At 44.1% G+C, this 19,975-nt stretch overlaps 1 protein-coding gene across 1 annotated transcript in view; it reads right to left on the bottom strand.

Annotated features, from left to right (window-relative positions):
- Positions 1-1,546: 1,546 nt before the first annotated feature.
- Positions 1,547-19,975, bottom strand: part of TCEANC2 (transcription elongation factor A N-terminal and central domain containing 2) — a 60,747-nt gene continuing 42,318 nt past the window's right edge. The window contains exons 4-5 of the mRNA XM_004588697.3: positions 10,747-10,940; positions 1,547-2,541 (exon numbers count right to left, since the gene is read on the bottom strand). Of these exons, the coding sequence (XP_004588754.1) occupies positions 2,353-2,541; positions 10,747-10,940 (383 nt within the window). The 3' untranslated portion in view covers positions 1,547-2,352. The remainder of the gene's footprint in view (positions 2,542-10,746; positions 10,941-19,975) is intronic.

Genomic DNA, 19,975 nt, shown 5'->3' with positions numbered 1-19,975 from the left:
AGCATTCCCGAAAGGTAGCACTTCATAACACATAACGTAGAGGTGCTTTAAGAAATCTGATGCGGGGATGGGGAGAGGAGACTAGTGGGCTGGGGGTACCCGCGCTGGCCCAGACTTCCTAGTGGGGATCCTAGCCCCTCATCCACCGCTGCTGGACTTGGGGAGGGTCCTGGACTTGTCCAAACCTGAGGTCCACAGCAAAAATGCTGGTGACGGATCTTAGACAGTTCTGGGCATGCCCAGGACCATGGCTCTGCCCACTGCCACCATGTTGGTGGGGGGAGTCCAGTAAGTCTGAGCAGTGGCCCAGGTGGCTGGGGGTGCCCGTGCCAGGCTGCAGCCCAGAGTCTGGAACTTCAGATCTCCCACATAGTTACTTCAGTCATCTTCCCCTGCAGGATCAGACATGGAGCAGCCTTAAAACAAACTCTACATGAGCAATTGGGGTCACCTGTGGCTTACTGCACTACCGGGGCTGAATAAATGTTTTAAAATGAAATTATAAAGATGGAGGAAATCAATTCAGGAGACTGCCTACAAACAGACATGGGTGGGCTCTGAATCAGAGCTGTGATGTAGGGCCCAGCGTGGTAGTTCAGCTGCTGAAGTCCTCGCCTTGCATGCACTGAGATCTCATATGGACACCTGTTCTAATCCCAGCGGCTCCCTGCTTGTGGCCTGGGAAAGCAGTTGAGGAAGCACCAAAGCTTTGGGACCCTGCACCTGCGTGGGAGACCTGGCAGGGGCTCTCGGCTCCTGGCTTCAGATCGGTGCAGCTCTGGCCTTCATGGCTGCTTGGGGAGTCAATCATTGGACAGAAGCTCTTCCTCTCTGTCTCTCTTCAGGTGCAATAATAAATAAATCTTGTTTTAAAAAATGTACTACCTGTGATCATGAGTGGGTTACCATTACATCTCTGAGCCTTCCTTTCCTCAACTTAATAGATGGGTATTTTCTTATTGTTAAAGGCTTACCACAGTGCTGGGAACATGGTATACACGCTCTTATTCTTAGCCCTGACTACTGCTAGCTGTGGGAAGCTGAGTCAGATTCCTCTAGTGGGTGAGTCTTGGGTCTCATGGGTGGCTACAGCTTGGTGACCAGTGTACACTAAGAAATGGGTGCTCAGTAAATGGTTGCTGAATGAGCAAACACATCTAACAAGCTGGAACAGTGCTGATGCCATACAGTAAGGTGAGAGAATTTGATAGGACCTGAAACAACATGTAAAGGCCCATGCAGATGTCAGAAAATCATCTTAGGAAAAGTGCCTAACACTGCAAGAGTAGGTAACTGTTATTCCTTCTCACCTCACCTTCTCCCAGGGGATGTGCGGCCTTTGCCTGTCCAGGGGCTCCTTCCTTTTGGATCACACACTTGCCGTGGTCTCCTTTAAACGCCCTGCCTGTGTCATCCTACCTCCTTACACCTGTTTCCCATTATGCTTCAATTTCATTAGCCAAAATGAACGCTTTCTCAACTCAAACACTAATCAACGAACAAAACAACCATTTTTGTTTTAGGAAAAAAGGCCGAAGTTTATTATTTTTAAAAAGTCTTTACATCATTGGTCAAAACATGCCCATACAGAGGTACTTCACTTTACATTCTGTATGTATGTACTTTTTTTCCTACTACAATAATTCATTTCAAGAGAAATTTCATTATGCATCTTCCACTGAGCCCTAAACTGAAAGCCACCATTGCATTCAAATCAAGCCCGAGGTGCGGGGAGCTGCAGGCCCGTTCCTCATTAGAAGCCACAGCATGGGGGCTCCGAGACCAACACAGAGGTCTTCCAGGGAGAGCTGAAATGTGCAGATAAGTGAGCTCTGGAAAGAAGGCCTAGTTGGCTGGCTCTGCCAGCCTCACCCCTGGGGTAGAGCAAAGAGAAGAGAAGGGGAGTTCTGAGAAGCACCAGAGCTATCTAAACTCAGGGGGATGGAACCGAGTGAGCAGCAGCAGTAATTGAGTTTCAGTTACCTGCAGGGTGGGGAAATAAAGCAGTAACTTCATCTGCCTGACAGGGGGAAGTTTAGAGATGTCCTTGGCGTACTCACAGTGAAATCCATCACCCTTTCTGCGTGTTGGGTGATGGCAGCCGTATGGTGCTTCCTAGTGACAGCCAGTGTGCTGTCCTGTTAGGCGGCAACAGCACGCGACAGCTAATGAAGCATATTCCTGCAGGCCTGTCTCCCACGGCTCTCTGCAGCCTCCCTCTGAAGGATTGGCACCATGGGAAAACTTAGCACAGCCAGCACCAGCCATCACCCAGGCTCAAAAGAGTCTTTGAATGGCAGAGAGTGGCCCATTTTGCTCTCTGCCTGGCCCAGGGTTGGGCCCGTTCTCAGGTCACTTTTTGTGGGTCTGTACAAACGTGCCGACCGGCAGCGAGCCGTTCTTCACCTGCGCCTGGATTTCGGCTTGGTGCTTTAATGTGAAGACCAGAGCTCTCACCGTCCGCCGGTATGGCCCATTAACGAGGCGGGAGCAGAGATGAAACGCTTCCCGTTCAATATTTTCAACCAGTAGGTGATCCATCTAAAAAAACAGCAAAATTATCAAATTAGGTCCTTGCATTGCATAAGGATTAAAAGCAAGAGAGGCTGGAGCACTCTGCTCAGAGGCCTCCATTAATCATTTGAAATTCAAGGACATCTACTTCCTGTCACAAGAGAAACAGGAAGAGCAAATTAATTCCACCCTGGCAATTAAGGAACAAGGCCATGTGCTTTGTGACAGGGACCTCATTCACAACCCCTGCCGGGTGGTAATATTTGCCATTATAACAGGAAACTGGCTTGAACTAAGCAATGGGTACTGGGCCCTGTACTTTACCAACCAGGAAACAAAGACCAAGGGTAATAAATCAGGGTAACAGTTTACACTTTGTGTGTGTTTGAAAGTGCCTTTTAACCCCTTATAGCATTTTAGAAATGCTGGATCCTCCTATGTGCACAGAGCAGCTTATAAATCACTTTTCATATTTAATGTTCATAACTCTTAGAATCACATTTTACAGAGAAGGAAACTGACTCAAAGGTGAAGGGTCAAGATCTTACAACCACTAAGAAACAGAAGTGTGACAGCAACCTGGACCCCAGGCCCCAAGTTCCTGATTTTTCCCCTTTCACCACACTTACAATCCCCTTGATATTCTGGTTGGATGGGCTGAATTTAGAGAGACCCCTGGATATTCAACTGACCAAAACAGGCCAAGCAGAAGAGACCCCCCACCCCCAAGCAATTCCAGAGTCTCCCAGCTCAGATCCAAGCCACCCTGAGGTCACAGATGTGAGCAAAGATGGGTGGAGCTTTTGCTCCCATTCTGTGCTCCAGGCCAGGCTGCACTGCTGGCCAGGGTGTCCTGCACCTGCCTGCCTGCCTTTCCAGGGCCAACCCCAGGATCCCCCCCCCAGAGCCGACCCTGACCCCAGCACTCCAAGCTATCCGCTAAGCTGACATATACTCCAGCATGTGTTCTCTCAGCAAGGCACACCTTTCCCTAGGAACCACGCTTCTGCTGGTATGTCAAAGTGTGAGCAAACAAAACAACCAACCTAACCAAATCACCCCAACACCACGGACTAAGAGTTCTCCAGACCATCACGCTGTCCTGAGCTTCCTCTGTATCTTCAGAGTCCAAGGGCCTGTGGTCTCAGTTTGCTTCTGCCGGCAGTAAGCTGCTGAAGAGTTCTTCTATTCCTTTCTGCTTTCCTTCCTTCCCTCCTGACCTCAGCCACTCATGTGAACATAGGTCTTGCTATGTGCCAAGCTCCATTCTTGGGCCAAGAAACAAGCCGTGACCAAAGATGGCCTGCTGTCCGAGTCTGTGAGCTGGACAGTCGGCAGGAGAGGATGGCAGCGGGGATAGCGACAGCACCAAGCAAGCACCAGGGAAGAAAGAGAAAGAATGCTGGGCAGCCACATTGCTACAGCAAGGGTACTCTGCTCCCAAGGGCAGTGCCTGGCTCCAGGAGACAATGGCTAACTAGAGACCTGGAGACAGAACAAGATCTGGAGGTTTGCTTCACGATAAGTTCACTGAGCTGCTCGTGTCTGGTCTGTGTACTGTTTCATATGTATACTGCACCTGTATATGAAATGCAAAGTTTGAGAAAGAAAGCATGTCCCATCCCCCCACCAAAAAGGGACACTTGACATTTGGTAACCTGTCCTAACGTAAGAGACGCACAGGCAGACCAGAGAACTGCGGGGGTGGTGTGACAGGCGCAGGACCAGCAACATGGTGGGTGTGACACAAAGCAAGCCGTCTGACAATTCTCATGTATGCCTTGGGTGAGGACTGTTTAAAAAAAAATGGGATATTAAAATGCAAGTCACAAGGAAAAATGATTCATGTGTCCTTGTGCATAACAAGTTCACTGCACAGAGTAAAGAATGGATAACTTTGCCTTTGGTTAACCCAAGCCTACCCAAGCAGGTGAGTCCCTTCCAATGTGTCCGAACCTGGCTTTTTAAGGAAGTGCTTTTGGGTGACAGGACCAGAGGCTGGCTAGGATCTTGAGAAAAAAGGGTATTTCTGTGAGATGCAGCTGTATGGACGGGAAATGGAACAGGAACGCTGGAAGGCAGGCACAGGTTTTCTAGGGGACCCCATTCCTTTCTTTGTGTGTCCCATGATCTGCACAGTTTCTTTCTCAGGTGCCTTGGCGCTTCCTTCTGAGTCTTGCTGTCAGTCCTGCCTGCCTTATTCTCTGCCTCTAGGCTGCACATTTCTAACCAACAATTCTTGCCTCCTCTGAACTCCTTCAGCATCCACTAGTTCAACATCAGCGCACCTGTTTTCTGGTGTTTCCTGGCTCCCATTTCTCAGACAGAGAATATGAGGCACCTTCCTTATCTATTTGTGCCTGTGAGTTGAGCGTGTGTTGCTCAGTTGTCTCATCCTGGGTGAAGCAGCCATTTCTGGGGGAGACATAAAACAGGCCCATCAAGAGCTGTGCTTCCTCTGGGGCTGTGGACTCAGTGGGAGATGGTACCCTATTAGAAAGGGCTGCCATGTGGAAGCCCTTTAAAAAGCAGGGGAAGGCAGTCTTCTTCATGTAGTTATCTTTATTTTTTTTTTTAAGATTCATTTATTAGAAATTCAGATATACAGAGAGGAGGAGAAACAGAGAGGAAGATCTTCTTCCCAAGCAGTTGCAATGGCCGGAGCTGAGCTGATCTGAAGTCAGGAGCCGAGAGCTTCTTCCAGGTCTCTCATGTGGGTGCAGGGTCCCAAGGCCCCGGGCCATCCTTGACTGCCTTCCCAGGCCACAAGCAGGGAACTGGATGGGAAGCGGGGTCGCCGGGATTAAAACCGGTGCTCATATGGGATCCCAGTGTGTGCAAGGCAAGGACTTTAGCCACTATGCTACCACACCGGGCCCACATGCGGTTATCTTAACAGCAGAGCTTTCTACACAGTACTGGAACTACCTGTCTGCGCCTGCAGAAGACTGCAAGCATCTCGGGTCTGTAAGCACACTGGGCTCACTTATAGATCCTCTATACCTCGCAAAGGTTCTGGTAAAATTAGTACTCAATAAGTATTTATTATATGAGTATTCTTTCTCCACATGCTATCTCTGTTATCTCCCTTCTTTACAGCTCTTTCAATAACACCGTAAGCATAGCAGAAAAAATTTGTATCTTATTACTATTTATTATTTTATTTTTATGTTGATATTTACATAATTGACCAGGGTGGGAAGGGCCGAGGACCAAGGGAAAGTAGGTGAGACCACTGTTTCCAAGTATTCCCTTTCTTTGTCCTGTATCTGGGAGATTTTTGTATTTTAAATGTTTTACTTTTTATGTGTATTTTTTAGTTAACAAAATCTTAGCCCTCTTCCAAAGGTGAGTCCAGTTGCCATCCTCCCAGAGAAACTGCCCAGATTTCTACACCAGATTTAACTGCTCCAAGTGTAAAATGCATTCATTTTAGTCCGTCACTTACAGGCTCTCAGCCAGAAGACTGTGGGCTTTAATAGAATACAGACTGCAACTCATCTGTGTTCTCCCAAGCAGTCAGCAGATCCCAACCAAACACTTGTTGATTTGGATATCCACTGGAAGCAAACTTCGCGTGGGCTGAATTTGCACGTATCTACCCACATTTCTCTTTGACCACTTGAATACATTTATGAGAGAGCTGGTCAAAGCCAGGGGTACAGTTTGAGGCCATTAAACAAAGAAAAAATGAAAAGTCCCATATGGGGACATACCCCTGACCTGGATCTCATTAGCACCATCTGACAACCAACCGAGCCAAGCAGCCAGTGTTTCATAACTCTTAATGATACAGGCTCACTTTGAGAACCAGGTTCATTTTTTCAAATGACATCATAGGAAAATGATCACAGGCTGGAGGTAGGAAGGAGAGTGGATAATGAGGAAGGGGAAGTAAGAGAATGACACCACAGGGGACGCTAATATGAGGAAAGTTCTAAAGGACAGTGAGGAACAAAGAAGACCTGGAAGGGAAAAGTGAAGGGGAACGGAGCCCGGGCTGCGGTGACGGGGGCTTTTACTCATCTTTCCCATTATTCTAAGAACAAGGAAATAATCCATGGATCTAGACAGCAAGCCCTGCAGTGTAATAAAGAGACACACCTTTAGGTTGTGGGTACATTCCTCAAACGTGGCTTTCACTATTAAAGGATATAACAGAAACAAGTAAGAAGGAAACATCTTTTTCTGCAAAAACGTAATGAGTTACATATGGTATTTGCAAAGACAGATGCTAGGATCAAACTGTAAAGACTGTTTAGTCACTGGGCCAATAATTTACTCCATGATTTATACTGCCTGATAAAGTACATTTATGGAGATCTGATGTCTGATTTAAATGTATTCAACATTGGTTACTGTCAAAGACCAGATACTGGATTAGACGGTTCATTGATTTATCCTAATATGGAAATGCCTTAAATGATGATAGCTGCTAGAATTAACATTATGTGAAAGTGTTTGTATTTATTTTCTCTGACATACCAAGCTGACAAAATACTATCAAATGCCATTTGTGCATGAAAAAAAGATTGGTTTTGTGGTTTTTTTTTTTTTGCCAAGGAAGACAGTAAGATGCATACTTCCAATTTTTAAAATTTACTCTTTGGGAACAAAATCATTCAGCTATATTTAATCTTGATATTCCTTCCAATTACACTGGAAAGCACTAACGAATGTATCACTTTTTTAACTTTGCTTTTTAACACTTGAGTGCTTACCACTTGATGTGCCATTTAAAGGGTAATTAATGGAGAAACTAAAAGGATAATTATTATACAGTTTAATACAGCAGGCAAACTGCTCATTAATCCTTACAAGCATAACTTCGGTATCATCATTTACTTAAAAAGATACCATAGGGAACTGGTATTTACCACCACATTAACTACATATTATATACCCACACTGTATGTGTCTGTAACAATTTTAGTTGATACAAAAAATAAACTTCATTTAAAATAGCAAACCTTGTTGGCAAATGGATATTCTGTCTTTGTAATTTTTTACTGTTGTTCTTTGAAGGGTTTGATATGCACTTTAAAGCTTCCTTTAAAAAAGTCACACAAATTTACAGTATATCAATCAATTCACCAAACTGTTAAATAGGCATAAGATGGTCTCACCAAGAAACCATTGAACTTACCAGGACAATAAGATGCTGGACTTTATGCTTGGTAAATACCTCCAATGAAAGAATGTCAACTGAATCTGAACTATGGAAATGCAACAAGGTGGAGCAATCCACCGTGGGGGGAGGGTTTTGGGAGGGGTGGGGGGAATCCCAGTGCATAAAAAAAAAAAAGTATCACACAATGCAGCAATGTAATTAGTTTAAAAAAAAAGGAAATGCAATAAAAATATATGTCAAAATAAATAAATAAATAAATAAATAGGCATAAAAAATTAAGAGCATGAAAAATAAACACTGGGAAAAGATATACAAGATAACATTAGCTGGGCCCGGCAGCGTGGCCTAGTGGCTAAAGGCCTCTCCTTGAACGCCCCGGGATCCCATATGGGCGCCAGTTCTAATCCCGGCAGCTCCACTTCCCATCCAGCTCCCTGCTTGTGGCCTGGGAAAGCAGTCGAGGACAGCCCAAAGCCTTGGGACGCTGCACCCACGTGGGAGACCTGGAAGAGGTTCCTGGTTCCCGGCTTTGGATCGGCGCGCACTGGCCCGTTGCGGCTCACTTGGGGAGTGAATCATCGGACGGATGGAAGATCTTCCTCTCTGTCTCTCCTCCTCTCTGTATATCTGACTTTGTAATAAAAATAAATCTTAAAAAAAAAAAAACATTAGCTGAATTTGATCAAAATTAAGGAGGGAACACAAATAATTATGTTAATTTTTTGTAATGCTATTTAAATAATAAAAACATCTTCTAGAACATAATTCGCTCTTTTTAAATCTCAGAAAACTGTAACTTGCCCATATCTATTTAAGCAGCTATAAGAGTTTAACAGAAAAAAAGAAGTACACCAAAATGTCAACAATATTACATCTTGGTGGTAGGATCATTGGTAATTTTTTTTAAATATTTACTGATTTTATTTGAAAGGCAGATTTTGCAGACAGAGGAGAGACAGAGGTCTTCCACTCATTGGTTAATTCCCCAATTGGTGCAATGGTTGGAGCTGGACCAGTTGGAAGCTAGTTGCTTTCTTCTGGGTCTCCCCACGTGGGTGCAGGATCCCAAGGACCATAGCCCAGGCCACAAGCAGAGATCTGGATGGTAAATGGAGCACTGTGATATGCACCAGCACCCAGAAGGACTAGCCTACTATGCCACTGCGTTGACCCCTGGTAATTTTCTTTACCTCTATATATTTTCTTCATTTTCTATTATACATGTAAATTTCAAAACCCTAAAATTTTCTTTGTAAGAAATAATATACTAGAGGTCCACTTCCCCATTTTTGTAGATAAACAGCTGAGTATATTAAAATATCTTTTCAGACAATGTAAAAAGATCTAGCATTTAAGCCATACTTCTGAATTGCTTCTGTTAATAATATTAAATTGTTCCTTAAGGATATTTTAATAAGGATATACTGAGATACCTTAGGGATAAAAAAATACACGTATGTCTGATTTTCCAGAGTGTTCGTTAGTTTAGAAGACTTTTTTGATGATGATGATGATGATGACTGTTAATGAGTCTCCCAGCATGTATACCTCAAATCATTAATAATATCTGAACTGCTAGCTATGAAATGGTAGGAAATATGTATCCAACTGATTTTATGCCCAAAGATATGGCTACTGACAAAAAATGGGGCAGGGGGGTCTTACAGTTTCATTTTGCCATTAATATTTCATAACATAGTCCATCCCAGAATTTTCACTTCAGCGGGAAAGGAAAAAAATTTCAAGAGGAAGGAAGCAGGGGCTATTCATCAAATGAGCTATTCCTCTGTTAATGGTCAATCTTCCTACAACCTAATACAGCAGAAGTTACATTCTCACTTTACAGATAAAATAACCAGGTTTCAAATGTCCCAGTGTTGCCTGTCATGCTGACATCCCACATGAGCACTGGTGTGAGTCTTGGCTGCTCCACTTCTGGTCCAGCTCCCTGCTAAGGTGTCTGGGAAAGCAGTGGAAGAGGCCCTAAGTGCTTGGGGCTCTGCCATCCATATCAGAGACCCAGACACAGCTTTAGGCTCCTAGCTTTAACAGCAAAGCCTCAACTCTTGTGACCATCTAGGGAGTGAACTGGGAAGATTTCGACTTTGGTGTCTCCCTCTTTCTCTGTAAGTAAATGCATAAATAAGGAAGGGAGGGAGGGAGGGAGGGAGGGAGGGAGGGAGGAACCCAGTTCTAGAAATACTGATTACCTTAATGTATCAAAACTAGAAGGTACTAGACAAAGAATTTCAACTTGGTCTTACTAGTTACAAGGAAGTTTCAACTCAGGTTTTACTAGTTCCAGTGCATGCACTACCATAATACTATCTTGCAGAATGATTAAACAATATCCTGTTTGGGGCCCGGTGCCGTGGCCTAGTGGCTGAAGTCCTCGCCTTGAACATGCCGGGATCCCATATGGGCACCAGTTCTAATCCAGGCGGCCCCGCTTTCCATCCCCCTGCCTGCTTGTGGCCTGGGAAAGCAGTTGAGGACAGCCCAAAGCCTTGGGTTCCTGCACCTGTGTGGGAGACCGGGAGGAAATTCCTGGCTCCTGGCTTCGGATCGGCACAGCACTGGCCGTTGTGCTCACTTGCAGAGTGAATCATCGGATGGAATCATCTTCCATTCAGAAAATCTTCCTCTCTGTCTCTCCTCCTCTCTGTATATCTGACTTTGCAATAAAAATAAATAAATCTTTAAAAAAAATCCTGTTGGAATAAACCCACAACATTAAGGCTATAAAAACTAGGGACCAGTGTTTTGAGCAATATGTTAAACCACTGCTTACATCAGCATCCCATACTGGAGTGCAGGTTTGAGTTCTGGCTAATCTGCACCTGATCCAGCTCCCTGGGCATATGCCTGGAAGGCAGTGGAGGAGGCCGACTGAGCCTGTGCCACTCACAGGGGAGACAGGGAAGAAGTCATGGCTCCTTATGGCATTCTGGTCCAAAGCTGACTGTTGTGACCATTTGGAAAGTGAACCAACTGGAAGATCTCTGTCTCTCCTTTCTATCTCACAAATAAAACAAAGTATTACAAAGTTCATTATGAATACATAAAGCCCATATAGTAATCATATTCCAACAGGACATTACCTTTAATTCCAAGGCTTCTGACAGTAATTTTCTGGCATTTTTCCTAAAGGACTCTGTTTTGGGATCACTTCGAACTTCAATAGGTGGTCTATCCAAGTGTTTTTCAATGAACGTTTTCCATTCAGTGTAGACATCTCCGGCAAGACCAGCCACCTCTGAATCTGAGTGTTGGCGCATCTTGTTCACAGTATGACCTAGGATAAGAAGAGAGAAGTGTGTTCTGCAGTGCTCTGCACAGCACAGGGTTGGATGGAATGGTGGGTGGCTCTGAGAACATCCATTTCCATTCCCCAGGCTCTGGGGCAATGAGGCTGAAACACAGGGTAGTCACCGGAAACAGGCAGCAGACCTATCCATGTGGTTAAGTCATAAAATTGAAGCAGGAACAACAGATTCTTTAACTGTTTATTATTTGTATCTATTTCAAAGAAAGAGAGAAGGAGAAATTGAGAGAAAGCACGCGCAAGAGAGAGACATGAATCTAACATCTGTTAGTTCTCTCCCAAATGCTAACAACAGCTGGGTCTGGGCCAGGTTTCTGGGATGCACATTAGCAGGAAGCTGAAGAGGAAGAGGAACTTGAATGCAGACACTCTGAAATAGGATAATGGGACATTTAACCCACTCTGCCACAATACCTACCCTTTTCCAAAAGATTCCTTAAAAAACAAAAATTAAGGCATCAACTCCTTAAATAAAAAAAAATGACAATAAAAGAAAATGAATTACACATTTTTTTGTTGATATATATTTCTTTCTTTCTTGTATTTGAAAACCAGAGCTACAGAGAGACAGCTTGCATCGGTTGGTTCACTCCCCAAAAGGCTGCAGTAGCTAGAGCTGACAGGTCCAAAGCCAGGAGTCAGGAGCTACTTCTGGGTCTCCCATGTGGGTGAAGGGGCCCAAGGCCTTTTGTTATCTTCCACTGCATCCCCAGGCTATTAGCAGGGAGTTGGGAAGTAAAACAGTCAGGACTTGAACTGGTGCCCATATTCAATGCCAGTGTCACTAGTAGAAGTTTAGCCTGCTACACCATAGCACCAGCCCCAGTATATTCCACATTTCAAGAAGACACAAATAGTTCTCATTGAGGGAATGTTCTCTATTGAGCTAATGAGAAAAGATCAGGGCTGTCACCGTAACTCAACAGGCTAATCCTCCACTTTCAAGTATCAGCAGCCCCTGTGTGAACAAATTCAAGTCCCAGCTGCTCCACTTCCCATCAAGCTCAATGCTTATGACCTAGAAAAGCAGTCAAAGACAGCCCAAAGCCCTGGGACCCAGCACCTGTTTGGGATACCCCAAAGAAGCTCCTGCTTTTGGATTGGCTCAGCTCTGGCCGTTGTGACCACTTGAGGAATAAATCAGCACATGGAAGATCTGTCTTTCTTCTCTGTAAATCTGTCTTAAAAAAAAAAAAAAAAACTACGCCAAAAAAACCTAATAAATTAAAAAAAAATTAACAGAATCAAGGAAAATACTTACAGCTCCTGAAGGAATCATTCAAAAGATAATCATCAGCAGGTGAATTTGCATTTAATGAAAGGCTGATGGGGAAATTTACAATGGGGGAAGTGACCCTCATCACCCAAGCTCTCTGATCAATGCTAGTTTCTCTCAGACAGCGGAGCTTTCCACAGCACAGCAGGTGGGGTAGTCTCACCTTGGCCCAAAGGAAGGAGTGACCCATAATCTGCTTACTCACTTGGTGCTCACCTCCAGCTTACAGGAAGTATGACAGAGGAATATGTTCAACAAATTCAGAACATGGGACTTTCTTCAGGACAACTGACATCGCTTCTTTAACAGTCAATGGCTTTCCCTACAAATAAGCGCAAGAAGCATGGAGGTAAACAACCCAGAAGAGGCTATGGAAAGTGCCCACTGGCATACATTTGGCACGGGTTGGGGGCGGACCAGGCTGAGTCAGTTTGCATCATCCACTGGCAAGTCCGAGCGCCGGAGCTGGGTGGGGGTCGGGCCAGTTTCGGTTGCGATAAAAGCAGTACACAACACAAAATGCCAAGGCGAGGCTGCCTGTGCCGGATAGGAACGCGGCACCCAACCAGCACACCTCTCACTGGTTTAGGTGAGGGCCGAGTATGTGATGGGCAGAGCCAGGATGGACTGCAATACTCATTGGTTCCGGTGGAGGTCGGGGCTGAAAATAGAACCAACCCAGCAGTTGCAACCACCAGCTGATCGGGGTGATGGACTGTGCCGGGCACTGTGCTTGAGTACATACAGGAACCTGGTCTGGGAACACCTCAAAGTTTCTTTGGGGATCCCCTCAATTGAAAAGGAGGAATCAGAACATTAACTAAGAAAAGATGGAAGATGGAGTAGGCCAATCAACTGCCTCAGGTATATGTTGGCAGCGAAATACTGGACAAGAGGAGACTCTATGATGGACTATGTCAATCAGTGGACTCTGCACCAGCCTCATAGTACCAGGAACAGCGAGATTGGCAGGGACTTCTGACTGGTGAACTATCGGAACCACTTGAGCAAGGATCTCAGAGCGTGCCCTACATCTGGGACCTAAGGTGGGTGGGAGACTGAGTGGGGCTTCTCCCTCAATATTCCCTTTAAAATAGAAAGAAAAGAAAAAAAAAGAAAAAAAACGTCGATGGGGAAGTCACAGGATGTGGTTAGGAACTTGTTTTTCTTTCTTTCTTTCTTTAACATATTGGTTACTCAATACTATGTCAATTGACTCCATGACATTGTGAACTGTTGCTGATGTTATGTCAGGGCTTTTAATTGACTGGGATGATACTCTGTCAGCTCTACCTTCAGAGCAGAAATGGTCTCCCCAACAAGCCATTGAACTTACCTGGACAATAGGATGCTGGACCCTATGCTTGGTATATGCTTGCAATGAAAGAATCTTAACTAAACTAGAACTGTGGTAATGCAACAAGGTGGAGGAATCCACCATGTGGGGAGGGTTTGGGGAGGGGTGGGGGAATCCCAGTACCTATAAAGCTGTGTCAATGTAATTAATAATAATAATACTAATAAAAAAATGTACATGAACCAGAAAAAAAAGTCAATGGCTTTTACAAAGGGATTAGAGCTAAGAACTGCTGTAGACTGAGAGAGATCTTTAATCCAAAGTGTCAAATATGGAATGTGTACCAAATTCCAATTAGAGCAAATACACTGTTAAAAGGTATACTGAGATAGACAAGAATGTGACTATGTACAAGATATTAAACTATACTAAGGAGTGACTGTCACTTTTGTTTAGCACCAATGTCAGCCAAGGCACCTTGTTTTCAGAGCTACCAAAGCAGAGAGAGCAGAAATGACCACAGCCCTGAGCTTCTGCTCTGCAGTGCTGAGGGAACAACGGAACTACAGAAAGCAAACAAGGAAACGGGGCCCCAGCTGGGGACTCACAGAGTCTGAGTGATAAGCATATGGAAGTTCCTTACACTATTTACTTTACCCTTATATGTTTGAGATTTTCACAATAAAATGTGAGAAAAAAGAAGGAAAGATAAAAAAAATGATATGCAAAAGCATTCAGATAGGGCCCGGCGGCGTGGCCTAGCGGCTAAAGTCCTCGCCTTGAAAGCCCCAGGATCCCATATGGGCGCCGGTTCTAATCCCGGCAGCTCCACTTCCCATCCAGCTCCCTGCTTGTGGTCTGGGAAAGCAGTTGAGGATGGCCCAAACCTTTGGGACCCTGCACCCACGTGGGAGACCTGGAGGAGGTTCCTGGTTCCCGGCTTTGGATTGGCGCATACCGGCCCGTTGCGGCTCACATGGGGAGTGAAACATTGGATGGAAGATCTTCCTCTCTCTCTCTCCTCCTCTCTGTATATCCGACTTTCCAATAATAATAAAAATCTTAAAAAAAAAAAAAAGCATTCAGATAAAAATACATGGCTACAAAGCCAAGATATCAAACACTTAAAAGTTAACAACGACAACAGAAAGGAATATAAGACAGATCAAGTCACTTTCTTTTTTCTAAAAAAGATTTAATTTATTTATTTTTATTGGAAAGTCAGATCTACAGAGAAGGAGAGACAAAGAGGAAGAGCTTCTATCTCCTGGCTCATTCCACAAGTGGCTGCAACAGTCACAGTTGAGCTGATTCGAAGTCAGGAACCAGGAGCTTCTTCTTGATTTCCCATGCAGGTGCAGAGTCCCAAGGCTATGGGTCATCCTTGACTGCTTTCCCGGCGACAGGAAGTGAGCTGGAAGCAAGTGGAGCAGCCAGGACATGAACTGGCACCCAAAAGAGGTCCTGGCGCATGCAAAGTAAGGACCCTAGCCACCAGGCTACTGCGCTGGGCCCATCAGTTGCTTTCTTAAGCAACAGCTGGTTAGACTGCAAAAGGGGAAAAAATCCTGCTTAAACAGTGAAATCACACCTATCTAGTAACATGTCTACACGAGTGGGTGTGCATGGGTGCCCCGTGCCTGCTTCCTGCTGCTGAGGAGCTCTGGAATGGCCCCATTTCTCTGGCCCAGCATCCCTCCTCTTCCACACTGCCTCCACAACAGCCTCTGTGGGAGTATTTTTCCTTTGGGGGACACTTTTTCTGAGGATATAAATCTGGCCATTTCACTCCTTAACTTAAAACCTTCAATCGTAAACTCTTACCCTTTTAGACAAGTTTCCTCACACTCTGCCACCCTCCCACCTGCCTTCTGCTCCATTTCCACCTACTATCCCGCTGTCACCCTACTCCTCCGCGACCGGTAGCTCCTACAGCATTCAAACATTTCTTTTAAACATACATGCCACCCAATGACTATCCTATCTTTCTTCCTTCTTTATCTGGTTAACTTCCGACCAGCCTTATGATTCATTTAGGAGTCGCCTTCCTCCAGGAAGCCTGACTTAACACTCCTAATCTTGGCTAGTACCTCTGCTCTATGTCCTTTAGTACCTTAGCACAATAATTAGTATGGTAAATTGTAATTATCTGATCAGTTAATCTCTTTCAAAATATTTATTTATTTGAAAGACAGTGAGAGATATCTTCCATCTGCTGATTCACTCCCTAGATGGCCACTCCAGGGTGGGTGGCAGGGACCCAAACAGCATTTGCACCAGGGCTCTGAAACAGGGCGCCAGCTTCGCAGGCAGCAACTTAACCCACTGTGCCACAATGCAGGTCATCAAAGTCAGCTTTGAAGGAAAGAATTTTGACATGTACTTCTCTGTATCTCCAGCAGTGAGCACAGCGGCAGATGGGGACCAGGAGAAGTTGACTGAATGAGAAAAAACATGTCCTTTTTTTTTTTTAAAAAAAAAGATTTATTTTATTTTTATTGGAAAGTCAGATATACAGAGAGGAGGAGAGACAGAGAGGAAGATCTTCTGTCTGATGGCTCACTCCCTTAAGCGGCTTTTGTACCCAACTGGGCAGTGTACCAGCATATGGAAGATTTTTCTGTAACTCTGCCTTTCAAATCAAAATAAAATAATTCTTAAAAAGAGAAAACAATGCTAAACTACACCTTTTATAGATAGCTAGATCTATGCAATAAAAACTAAAGCTCACACCTGCACTACATAAGAATTTAGTGTATAATAAGGGCACCCTTATTGAATAAAGGAGAGCAGAAAAAAAGAATTTAAAATTGAAAAAATGGTTGAAAACATAGAGAAAATTGCTCCAATTATGTCCCCTGCCTGCCCCATGGCTTGAGTCCTTTATTCTTCACAATTTACTAAAGGCCTATTTGTGCTAGAAAGATTACTATGCTAGGCACCCATCATATAGTAACTATGCCCATTTCAAAGATTCTATGAAAAGAATCCTGGAGGCGAAAAGAATCCTGGAGGCGAAAAGAGAAAAAAAGGTAACTCTAAAAGGAAGACAAGGGTAACATAATATTTATAATATTCATTCTTTAACTTCACACTGCAACCAATTATTTATCACAGAATGTTTCTACTAATGGGGAAAAAAGAGAACATCAATCCTCAAGAGGAGGAGGAATGCAGAGATCTCATTAGGAATGTTTTAAGGTACTTCCTAGCAGACAGTGTACAGGAAAGTGCTTTTGAAACACAGATTACTTAAAAGAAAAAATTGCTACTGGAGATTCCTTCTTCTGGCTAAAGTTCTTCATGTCCCTGAGATAATTCATCCAGAAAACAAATTTCTTTTTCTATGTTGTTGATCATTGTTGTAGATGACAAAAACACAAACATAAACAAGGCAGCGTGGGACTTCAGAAAGTCAAATTCAGGATATTCAAACACTACGCCAGTTGCTGAGGATAGAGGGGGGAGGACACAGTCCCCAGAATCTGTCCACACCTGTCCTGCTAACGTGTGCAAAGATACACACAATAGAAAAGTGGTGAAAAGCTAAAAATAACTTACAAACTCATCATCATTAAGGGTCCAAGAAGTCAAATGTTATAGTTCTTAAAAAAAAACAATTACTCTGCAATTAAATAAAACCTGGAGTAGCTCGACGAGTAGTAACAAGGACAGATGATCACTTTATTCAGCTCAGTGAAAAAAGTAGGTCTCCAAAGAGCACACACAGCATGAGCCAATATTTATTTTTAAAATTACATATGTGTATACATATAAACACCATATTTGTTTATATGCAAAGAAAAAGTCACAGAATTTACAGTAAGATTATTAACGCAACTCTCCTTAGAGTGGTGGGACAGTGTGCATCTATGCTGTTCAGCTCACAGCCTTGGGAGTTGGCTCAACATGTGAGCATGTCTGACAGCAGGCTATGCTGCCACACAGTTACAGTCAAGTTGTTCTGGAAAAGAGGGCCCTCCCTTCATGTGTTTGCCTAATTATCCTTTTCTCTGTCCACGAAAGGCACTGTTGGGGCTGGTGTTGTGGTATAGCATGTAAGGCTGCCGATTGCAAAATCATCATCTCATTTGTGCACCAGTTTCTGTCCTGGATGCTCTGTTTCCAATCCAGCTCCCTGATAATGGCATGGGAAAAAGCAGGAGGAGATGATTCAAATGCTTGGATCCCTGATGCCCGTGAGGGAGAACAGAAAGAAAGTCATGATTTCTGCCTTGGCCCAGTCTGGGGAGTGAACCAGTAGTTGGAAGATCTTTCTCTGCCTCCCTCTCTCTAACTTTTTCAAACAACTAAATATATATATATATATGAAAGCCACTGCTGTCCCAGCTTTCCTGACTTGACTTGGTGTCTCTGTCATCTGACGCTGTTGCATTTTTCCTTCAAAAATATGCACTGCTTTTTTGAGACACCATGTATGGCTGATTCCCTCGGCCCCGGTCTCATCTGCTGTTTGAGTCTTTCCTCAGTCTTTATTTGTGAACTCCAGCCTGGGTACTGTCCTTGGCCACGTTTTCTGCTGCCTTCCCTGAGTAATTCTTCCCACTCCTGTGGTCCAGCATGTGCAAGCAGATGAAGTCCAACTATGTCTCTCCAACCAACAGTTCCCACTCCACATCCAGTCCTCTCCTGGACATCGGCTTATTCCACAAGCACCAATAAATCAACACTTCTTATTCTACAATGATGCCATCACCATGCACCCATTATTTTAGGCTCCACTGTCTTCTCTCTCATGTTCCAGGTCACACAGGTTCCCTTCTTTAGCATCTCCTGCAGCTTCTCTTCCTCTCCCCCTTCCTATTCATTCCTACCTCCAACTCATGTCCTCATCACCTCTACTACAAGCTCATTAACAAATCTCTAATGCATCCTCAAAACTGAAGTCATGACGAGCCATTACAAACAAAATTTGATCAAAATCTGCTCTGATCAAAAATTCTTCCATGGCTCTCCAGTGTCCTCAGATTGATTTTTGAACATAGCATTAAAACCCTGACAACCTGCAGCCTCTTTGGTCTTCCTCTCATTTTGTCACCTTCCTCTTCTTCCATTCCCCTCACCCAAGTTCTTCCACCCCTTCATCCCCTACACATTACACTCTCGCCATAGGTATGGCATAGCTCATGCCATTGCTTTTAGATTCTACATTTGGCCTTCCAACAGTTCTGTGCCTTAGCTCATACTGCTCCCTCAACCTAGAATATTTAAATGCCCACTTTCTCTTCTAAACATCTCAAGGGCAGAACTTTTACCTTACTTTAAGTTGTATTTCTAACTCCCAGAATAATGTTTAACACAAAAGAGACAAAAGTTACTGAATTGAGTCAAATAATTAAAAAAATAAATCATCTGCATTTAGCTTTCAAATTGGTTTTGCAGTAACATTTGAATATGAGTGCAGTTGCTTGGGAAATCATATAACTACAAACCAATTAATGGAACTATACTGGAAAGAAATGAATCCAAAGGATCTGGTCAAAGAAAATTTCATAATCTTTATCCATTGCTAAAAACCCTTCCTGCTCAATACACTCTTTGTATGAATTATCTCATCTCATTTTTCTAACAATGGATTAAGTGCCAGTAGTCTCTTTTTACAAATTAGAAACTGAAGCTCTGTGAAGTAACCTGCCCAAGGTCTCACAGCTATTAAGCACAGAAGCCAGGCCTGGAACATCCAATTCCAACTGAAGCAGGCTGCTTTCAGAGCCTGCCCACTTAGCAACTAACACTCTCTTCTACTTACTGTTTTTAGGAACTGGTTCTTACAGAGTGTTCAGTAAGGTTCCTGGAAGATAACCTGGCTCACCTTCTTGGTCTCTCAAACCAGACAAGCCGGGCCCTGAGAGGAGGGTAAAGGGCGGAAAGGCTGGGGTAATGGAGTCAAGACTTTTCACCTACAGGGGCAGGCAGTCCATCACCCACACAGGGGCCATACCCAGACTGGTCACACCCCTGGGGAATCATTCCCAGAGGGCAGAGCTAGAAGAGCTCAGGGGGAATCTAAGGCTTAGTAAAGCCTTTCCAAAGAGCGACAGCAAGAAAGGCAATCTAGCCTGTGGCCTAGAAACCTCTTCTAGAAAAAAAAAGGGGGGGCAGAATCATAAATCTAAGTTCATAAATGACTTTTAAAAAAAGATTCATTTATTTTTTATTGGAAAGGCTGATATACAGAGAGGAGGAGAGACAGAAAGATTTTTCCATCTGCTGAGTCACTTCCCAAGTGACTGTAATGGCCAGAGCTGAGACAATCTGATGGCAGGAGCCAGGAGCTTCTCCTTGGTCTCCCATGGAGGTGCAGGGTTCCAAGGCTTTGGACCACCTTTGCTTTCTCAGGCCACAAGCAGGGAGCTGGATGGGAAGCGGGGCCTCTGGGACACGAACTAATGCTCATATGGGATCCTGGAG

This window comes from Ochotona princeps, chromosome 2 (genome assembly GCF_030435755.1).
Source record: "Ochotona princeps isolate mOchPri1 chromosome 2, mOchPri1.hap1, whole genome shotgun sequence".
In the NCBI taxonomy this organism is placed as follows: Eukaryota; Metazoa; Chordata; class Mammalia; order Lagomorpha; family Ochotonidae; genus Ochotona; species Ochotona princeps.
This window is presented reverse-complemented; position numbering and strand designations above follow the sequence as displayed.